Source organism: Myotis daubentonii, chromosome 2, assembly GCF_963259705.1.
Source record: "Myotis daubentonii chromosome 2, mMyoDau2.1, whole genome shotgun sequence".
Lineage (NCBI taxonomy): Eukaryota > Metazoa > Chordata > Mammalia > Chiroptera > Vespertilionidae > Myotis > Myotis daubentonii.
The window spans coordinates 72,345,384-72,355,086 of NC_081841.1; the positions used below are offsets into that span (position 1 = coordinate 72,345,384).

General features: G+C 42.6%; 1 protein-coding gene across 1 annotated transcript; it reads right to left on the minus strand.

Moving 5' to 3' along the window:
• Positions 1-7,817: 7,817 nt before the first annotated feature.
• LOC132226583 (F-box only protein 31-like) lies at positions 7,818-9,376 on the minus strand (the record flags this gene model as incomplete). Its single annotated transcript, XM_059681163.1, is given in 2 exon segments — positions 7,818-8,116; positions 8,119-9,376. Coding segments are annotated over 2 exon segments (1,557 nt in total), but the record flags the coding sequence as incomplete, so codon positions are not given.
• Positions 9,377-9,703: the final 327 nt, after the last annotated feature.

Below are 9,703 nucleotides of genomic sequence, written 5' to 3' on the forward strand. Positions count from 1 at the left end.
ATTTCTGGGCTCTCTATTCTATTCCATTGATCTGTATGCCTATTCTTGTGCCAGTACCAGGCAGTTTTGAGAACAGTGGCTTTGTAATACAACTTGATATCTGATATTGAGATCCCACCTACTTTGTTCGTTTTCAGGATTGCTGCAGCTATTCGGGGTCTTCTTTTATTCCAGATGAATTTTTGGAAAGTTCGTTCTAGATCTCTGAAGTATGCTGTTGGTATTTTAATGGGAAGTGCGTTGAATTTATAGATTGCTTTGGGTAGTATGGACATTTTAATGATGTTGATTCTACCAATCCATGAACACGGTATGTTCTTCCATCTGTTTATGTCTTCCTCTATGTCTTTTTTCAACGTCCTGTAGTTTTCTGAGTAGAGGTCTTTTACCTCTTTAGTTAAGTTTATTCCTAGGTAGCTTAATTTTTTTGGTGCAATGGTAAACGGGATTGTTTTTATAATCTCTCTTTCTGAAAGTTCACTATTGGTGTATAGAAATGCCTCAGATTTCTTGGGGTTAATTTTGTATCCTGCTACATTGCCAAATTCATGTATTAAGTCTAGTAGCTTTTTGATGGAATCTCTAGGGTTTTGTATGTATAATATCATGTCGTCTGCAAATAAGGACAGTTTTACTTCCTCTTTTCCAATTTGGATGCCTTTTATTTCTTCTTCTTGCCGAATTGCAATGGCTAACACTTCCAGTACTATGTTGAACAGGAGTGGTGAGAGGGGGCATCCCTGTCTTGTTCCTGTTCTTAGGGGAAATGGTGTTAGTTTTTGTCCGTTGAGTATGATGTTGGCTGTGGGCCTGTCATATATGGCTTTTATTATGTTGAGGTATGATCCTTCTACTCCCACCTTGCTGAGAGTTTTTATCAAAAATGGGTGTTGAATTTTGTCAAATGCTTTTTCTGCATCAATTGATATGACCATGTGGTTTTTTTCTTTCAATTTGTTTATGTGATGTATCACATTTATTGATTTGCGGATATTGTACCATCCTTGCATCCCTGGGATAAATCCTACTTGGTCATGGTGTATGTATGATCTTTCTGATGTACTGCTGGATCCGATTTGCTAAGATTTTGTTGAGGATTTTGGCATCTATGTTCATGAGGGATATTGGCCTGTAATTCTCTTTCATTGTGTTGTCTTTACCTGGTTTTGGTATTAGGGTGATGCTGGCTTCATAGAATGAGCTTGGAAGTGTTCCTTCCTCTTGAATTTTTTGTAGTAGTCTGAGGAGGATAGGTTTTAGTTCTTCCTTGAATGTTTGGTAAAACTCCCCTGTGAAGCCATCTGGTCCTGGGCTTTTGTTTGATGGAAGCTTTTTGATGACTGCTTCAATTTCTTCCATAGTTATTGGCCTGTTGAGATTTTTAGATTCTTCCTGATTGAGTTTTGGAATGTTGTATTTTTCTAGGAATTTGTCCATTTCCTCCAGGTTGTCTAGTTTGTTGGAGTAAAGCTGTCCATAGTATTTTTTAACAATCATTTGTATTTCTGTGGGGTCTGTTGTTATTTCGCCTCTATCATTTCTGATTTTATTTATTTGGGTCCTCTCTCTCTGCTTCTTGGTGAGTCTGGCTAGAGGTTTGTCAATCTTGTTTATCCTTTCAAAGAACCAGCTCTTGGTTTCATTGATTTTCTGTATTGTTTTTTTGGTCTCTATGTCATTTATTTCTGCTCTAATCTTTATTATCTCCTTCCTTCTGCTCACTCTGGGGTTTTCTTGTTGCTCTCTTTCTAATTCTTTGAGTTGTAGAGTTAGATGATTTACTACCATTTTTTCTTGTTTTTTGAGATAGGCCTGTAGAGCTATAAACTTCCCTCTCAGGATTGCTTTCAATGTGTCCCATAGGTTTTGGATTGTTGTGTTTTCATTGTCATTAGTTTCCAGGATGTTTTTAATTTCTTCTTTGATCTCATTGGTAACCCAATCAATATTTAATAGCATGCTATTCAGCTTCCAGGTGTTTGAGTATTTTGGGTTGTTTTTATTGTAGTTTATTTCTAATATTATGCCATCGTGGTCTGCGAAGACGCTTTTTATGATTTCAATCTTCTTGAATTTGGGGATACTTTGCTTGTGACCCAATATGTGGTCTATTTTTGAATATGTCCCATGAGCACCTGAGAAGAACGTATATTCTCTGGCTTTGGGGTGAAGTGTTCTGAAGATGTCTATTAAGTCCATCTGATCTAGTGAGTCATTTAGGATTGCTATATCTTTGCTGGTTGTTTGTCTATAGGACTTATCCAGTGCTGTCAATGGTGTATTAAAGTCCCCTACTATGATTGTATTGTTGTTGATCTCTCCTTTGATATTTTCCAGGAGTTTTTTTATGAATTTGGGTGCTCCTACATTGGGTGCATATATGTTTACCAGGGTTATATCTTCTTGTTGTATTGATCCCTTTAGTATTATGAAGTGGCCTTCCTTATCTCTTGTTAAGGCCTTCACTTTGAGGTCTATTTTGTCCGATATAAGTATTGCTACCCCAGCTTTCTTTTCATTTCCATTTGCCTGAAAGATATTTTTCCATCCTTTCACTTTCAGTCTGTGTGAGTCCCTTCTAATGAGGTGGGTTTCTTGTAGACAGCAGATGTATGGGTCATGTTTTTTTATCCATTCAGCCACTCGATGTCTTTTGGTTGGAGCATTTAGTCCGTTTACGTTTAAAGTTATTATTGAAAGGTACTTGTTTGTAGCCATTTCTTTTTTTGTGTGGCTGTTTTCTTTCTGAGCTTTTTATTTCTTATTTTTATATCAGTCCCTTTAGCATTCCTTGCAATGCTGGCTTGGTAGTGACAAACTCCCTTAGCCTTTTTTTGTCTGTGAAGCTTCTTATTTCCCCTTCAAGTTTGAATGATAGCCTTGCTGGATAGAGTATTCTTGGATTCAGTCCTTTGCTTTGCATCACTTTGTAAATTTCAGTCCATTCTTTTCTTGCCTGATGTGTTTCTGTTGAGAAGTCGTTTGACAATCTAATGGGACATCCCTTGTATGTAACTTTCCGTCTCTCTCTTGCAGCCTGTAAGATTCTCTCTTTGTCCTGAACATTTGCCATGTTGATTATGATGTGTCTTGGTGTGGGTCTTTTCGGGTTCACCTTGTTTGGGACTCTCTGGGCTTGTGTGACTTTTTTCTTCCCCACCTCAGGAAAGTTTTCTGATATTATTTCTTCGAGTAGGTTTTCTAATCCTTGTTCATCCTTCTGTTGTTCTGGTACTCTTATTATTCGTATGTTGTTTCGTTTCATGTTGTCCCAAAGCTCCCTTAGGCTCTCCTCCTGTCTTTTAATTTTTTTCTCCAATTGCAGTACATTTTGGGTGTGTTTTGCTTCCTTGTCTTCTAATTCACTAATTCGGTCCTCCGCTTCTCCTAGTCTACTGTTGATACTTTCAATGGAGTTTTTCATTGCAGCTATATCACTCTTCATTTCTTCTTGGGTCTTACTTAGGTTGTTGATTTTTTCATCTGTTTCTTCTAGCTTCTTCCATATGTTATCGATTTTTTCATCTGTTTCTTCTAGCTTCTTCCATATGTTATCGATTTTTTCATCTGTTTCTTCTTGCTTCTTGCAGAGGTTGTCGATTTTTTCCTCCATCCGGTTTATGCACTCTAGGATCCTTATTCTGAATTCTTTATCTGTCATGTTGCATGCCTCTGTATTACTTAGCTGCTTTTCTGGAGAGTCCTCCTTCTCTTTCCTTTGGGGGTTTCTTTGTCTACCCATGTTTGATCTCACTGACATATCTAGACGTTGAGTTGTTCAGTGGTTGCTCCCTTGGTGGCAGTGACTCCTTGGTCTGTGGTTGCTCTTCGGGCGGTTGCGGTAGCAGCTGCTCTTCAGTTGTCAGCAGCTCCTCTGGTGGGTGCTGTTCACAGCTGTGGTGGCTCTTCTGGCTGGTGGGGCGAGGTTTCATGTACAGCTGCTGTTCCTCAGCAGAGGATGTGGTGCTCAGGAGGTTGTTGTTGCTTGGATCTGCTGTGTTGATTTAAAGGCACAAAATACAACACAACAAGGCACCATGTACCAGGCACTATACACAAATATATTCACGATATTAATAACCCCAATTAAAGGTGACCACCTGAATTAAGAGAATTAGGGGATAAGGAAGAAGGAAGAGAAAAAGATAAAAGAGAGAAAGGAAAAGAAAAGTAGGGACCAAAAAAAGGGAGTGCAAAAATGAAATTGGGAAAAAGGAAGGGGGAAAATAAAAGCGAGAAAAGAAAAGAAAAAAAAAAAGAGCGAAAAGAGAGAATGAAGTGGAAGAGGTGAAGAGACTTTTTATATGAGGAGAATACTCCTATAGAACAGCTATTAATCCCAACAAATTCCAGCAACAGCTCCCTGGATATGAATGCAAACTAGAAACAACCAATAATATAACTATGAAAATAGAATGGTGAACACTAATCCCAAAATAAAATAAAGAAAAAATAAAATGGCACTTTAAAAAATGGTAAAATGGTAGCAGTAGTAATACTTGTTAAAAATAAGAAGGTAGTAATTAAAAGGGTAAAATCAGGTGATGGAAAAAGAAGAAAAGAAAAAAAAAAAAAAGAACAGAAAAAAAAGTGAAAAAAAATTGGTTTCTTAGTTAAAAAGTGAAAAAAGAAAAAAAAAATTGCCGTAGTGAATGTCCTTCGTTTCTTCTATTCTTCAGTGTGGCTCGCCTTAGACCTTCCAGGTATTCAGGAGAGTGTTGAGTTTCCCTGCGATATACTGTTCCTCTGTGTTGTAAACCACAGTCCTTATTTTAAAGCATGCCGCATTTATTTCCCAGACTGCCTTATTTTGTGTTTAGCAAAGAGTCAGTTTGTGGGTCAGCCTCTGGGTGGCAGTGTTCTGGGGTTGGCCTCTGAGGCTATAGGGCCTCTCTTTCCAGTGGAAGTTCACTGCCCAGAGCTGACTGCGTAATAGTTAGTTACCGGCGCTATGTTGTTGCTGGGATTGAAAATCCCCCTATAGGCCAGACCCTGTTAACTCCCAGGGACTGATCAGGTTATCTTAATCCTTGATCTCGTACAGGGTGGAATCTGGGTGTGGCTGTGCTCCTTGCCTGGGGGCTGGGGGGAGGAGACTCACTCTCAGGAGCGGGTGGCTGCCCCAGTCCTGGGCTCAGGGGTGTCTCAGCACTCAATTCACTACCACCTCTCCCGGCTCCCCCTCTTTCCCCAGTCTCTCCCCAGATTCCACTCCTCCGCACACTCACCCTCTCTTCAGCACAGGTGAGTGTCTGTATCCGAAATGTCCCATGAACAGGATTCAGTGTAAACAAACAAACAAATGCCGGCCTCGGAAACGGGGAAGGCTTGGTTTCTGTAAGCTTCTTCTCTTACCGGGACTGCATGGTCAGGTCAGCTCTTCAGGCTGCCCCCTTTAGGCTCAGTCCTCCGTGATCACAGAACCCAGCTCTCAATTTCCCTGGCGGCGCCAGGAATCCCGCGGTTCTCCTTTCCCCCGTCAGGGGCTGTGCCTGTCCCAAGGGATGCGGCTGTCTGCCACGCGGTCTCCCTCTGACTCTCTGGGCTCAGAGGTCAGGCAAACTTTCCTGCCCAAATCCCTGGTTTTTTTTTTACCTTTCCAGGGGAGTTCTGCTCTTCCCGGCTGCAAACCCTCTCACCAGCTGAGCAATTTCGCCAATTCGGTGTGAGTGTTACTAGCTTCAGCTGCTCGCTCCATTTGCTCCGGGACACGACCTGGGACGCGTCTGCCTATATCGCCGCCATCTTGGTTCATCCCAAGTCTCAGCATCAGCCTTTAAAGCAGTTGTTGGGAGTGAACTCTTTAATGTGGAACAGAACCTGGCTTGGCAGTTTTACCTGAATCTTGCTTTGTTCAGCAGCATCCAAATGTAAAAGGCTCATCAGTTGTAAGTCAAGTCACCTGTTACTAATCTTTAGAATTAATCATTTTAGATCATATTATTTAATATCCCTTAGTTATGCAATAAAGGTGATGCCATATACCTGACTGTAAACAAGTAAGAAAGGGGAATTAAAGAAAAGGTTTTGAGTAACAGATTGACTTTTTCATTGGCAATACTTGAAAAGACATAAAAATGTATACTGTGCTACGAGTGAACTCTAAAAACATGCATACTGAAATAGACCATAGTGTTGGGGTTTGAAGAAAATATACAATTTTAGTTTTAAAAGGGAACCTTAAAGAATCAAATATCTGCTTTTATTTGTTTGGTAATTCAGGAACCTGAATCCCAGGTAACTTAGAGGACTTACATGCAGTCACACAAGAAAGGTCCTGAACAAGAAACATGATGATCTTGGCACCTAATCTAATGCTCCTTTTTCCCTGAGTACTTGGTAAAAGAATATGGATAAGAATACACGTTAAAGTTAAATATAACTGAAAATAGGTACCTAAATGAATATCTCCCTCAAAGAAGACCCTTTATTCACTTTGGCTGTGCAAATTATGGTGATTTATTAATTTAATAAATATTTATTGATTGACTCCCTCATGTGTACTAGGTATTATGAGTATTCTAGGCATTGGCAACAGAATAGTGAATGAAAAGACAAAATCTCTCTCTCCCTCTCTCTCTGTATATATTTCTCTTTTTCTTTAAAAGAGTAAATACAATTTAATTAAAAATAAAACTCAGTTAAGTGTGGTAACTAGATAACTACAGGAAGAAATTTAGCAAATAATAAATATCAATGCAACTATAATCAATTAACAATTAACTGTTCACTATTAACAGGGCCATAGAACAAATTGAAAAAGGGTTTTATTACTTGCTAGGAAGTGATGAACCCCTTGGATTAGGCAGTCATTTTGCATACATAAGTACAGAGAATTAAAGAAAAGATTAATTCTATGACCTTTTCAGAGTGAAAGGACTGTAGTGACTATGAGATCTCATTTATTCAGCTTCATTGGGAAGTAGCAACTTCCATATATGTGAACTTCTTAGATTAACAGATTCATTCATTCATTTCTTATTTTGACAAATATTTGTGGAGTACATCCTATTTGCCAAGTCTTATTCTAAGAACAGAGATAAAGGAGACTATAAGACAGCCTTGTCCCCTGATATAGTCGCGCAACTAGCATGCAAATAAACAAATACATAGATATGACTAGAATAACCACCATGAAGAAAATTAAAAAGGGCAATAATTTAGGGAGAGCTTGGGAGGGGTGCCATTTTAAATAGTATAATCATATGATGATTCCTTCTGGAATCAAGATACATTTTTAATATAAATATTTTAAAAATATATTACAACATATAAAGAAGTTCTTGTAAGGATTGGCCCAACATAAATGTTTCAAAAACCTAGGTTATATTGGTGTTTATCAGCAATAAGAAGATAGGCAATTATTTTTATTTTATTTTTTTAAATAAACAATTCAGTGTTTTTATTATTTTCAGAGTTGTAATAATCTAACAATTACCACTAAGTTTAGGATCTTTTCTTTATTTTTTCCTTTCCTTTTAAAAAGACATGCTCAGCCCTAGCTGGTTTGGCTCACTGGATAGAACCTGGGCCTGTGGATTGAGAGGTCTAGGGTTGGATTCTACCTTAGTTGCAGGCCTGCCCAGCCCTGACGCTGGTCAGGGCACATGCAGGAGGCAACCAAGCCATGTGTTTCTCTCACATCGATATTTCTCTGCCGCTCCGTCTCTCTTCCACTCTCCAAAAACCAATGGGAAAATCTCCTCGGGTGAGGATTAAAAACAAACAAATGCACAAGAAAGTGGGTAATCTGGTCAGAAGGTCAAATCTCCAAGAGTGCATGCAAGCTGCTCTTCCTCTGAAGCCTCTTCTCCCCGCTATTGCCCCTGGGCAAGGAAGGGGCCGTCAGGGGGTGGGGACTGAATGTTCTTGAGCATCTCCTGGAAAGCCTGTGGGGATGGTGCTTCCGCATTCTGGAAGTTGACCTGGACTCTGCTGTACAGGCTGAGGCAATTCGGTTCCAGCCAGATGAACCCGAAGTGGTCTTCATCGAACAGGATGAAGGTTCCAGGGAAGCGCTGGGGATAGGCGGAGCCCAATCGGGCAACGACGCCCACGCCATAGAAACCCATCCTGCAGGCTCCGGAGTAGTTCTGGTTACTTGAGCTCACACCGCAGGCAGGAAAAACTGGACAGGCTGCTCCTCCAAAGCTGCAGCCCCGGACTCCCCAACACTGGGCTGCACGGGGCTCAGACAGCCATGGCCCTCGCCCTCCTCAGTGCTCTCTTTTTGCTGCTGCTGCTGCTCCGGGATCACCTGCTCGTGAACCTCCTGGACCAGGCGGGAGTACTTGTTGAAGTTGCTGAGGATATCATCAGACACATGGATGCGGTGCCTGAGGTGGATCTCTATCATCTGCTGCCCAGCAGGGACGTGGTGGTCACCCGTGATCTTCGTGGCCCTGGCATGCTTCCCATGGAAGCTGAGCATGGCAACCTCTACTAGGCTGTAGGCATCGTGGATGCCTTTGAAGAGGCCTGGCCTGATGAGGTCCTCCGGGTGGCTCGGGGAGAGGTAGATGCGGCGGTAGTTCCGACAGTTGTCATTCTGATGGTAGATGAGCTTCATCAGCATGAACCGCAGCCTGCGCTCCTGGAACACGTGCTCCAGCGTCTGCCCCCATTCTTCCTGCAGCCACGCGCGGAAATCCTCTCGGCTCCCACCAGGTGTCCTGTGGTGTTGCCTCATGTTGCACCTGGTGGAGAACCCGTCCTTCCGAATCTGCATGTGGCAGCTGTGGGGCCCTTGGCGGCCATACGTGCACTCCAGTGTGGCCGATTTCCTCCCTGTCAGGCGAATTCTAAACGCGGGCTTGAACAGCATTGAGTTATCCACCTGGGGGTCAAGGAGAGACAGGTACGTCTGACCAATAATGCATAAGCCGTCCACCGCTACATACAGCAGTCCTCCACAGGGCCAGTTATCTGGCTGCCACAATCCCAAAATGTGTCTGCATGGGTGGAGCAACTTCTCATAGAGTTCTCGCCAAGACACACCCATCATCTCCAGGTTCTGCAAGTTTTCACAAGCGCCATACTCTTCCCAGCAGCGCTGTCTCCAGATGCTGTCGGTGTGCAGGATGCGGTGGAATTTGGCGCTGGCCTGGGCCAGGCTGAGCAGGTCGGTGCCAGGGAGCGAGGCGAAGATCTCCACCAGCAGCTCAGGAGGCAGGTCCTGCAGCGAGCAGTGCGGGGGCAGCCGGGGTGGCATGGGGCTCCTGATCCCTCCACTCCCAGCAGAGGACGGAGTCACCATGTCCGCCTCCACGTGCTGCTCTTCAGGGGCCCGGGCCGGCTTGCTGTTGGCCGCAGTCATCTCAGCTGGTCCCAGGCGCTGCTGGCGACACTGGCATCCTCGCGAAGGGCCTGGGCCGCAGAGGCAAGGGCCAGAAGATAGGCAATTAAATAATCACCATTTAAGTAAATATATGAATACAATAAAATGCATATGTATGGCTCTGGCCTGTGTGACTCAGTTTTTTGGGCATTGCCCCATGCACCAAAAGGTTGCCATTTGGATTCCTGTTCAGGATACATGCCCTCGTTGGGGGCTTGATCCCTAGTAGGGGTGTGTAGGAAGTAGCCGATCTGTCTTTTGCTCTCACATTGATGTTTCTCCACCCCGCTCCCCCCACCCACCCGCCGCTCCTTATCCATTTCCCTTTCCCTCTAAAAATCAATAAAAAATCTTTTTAAGAGATGC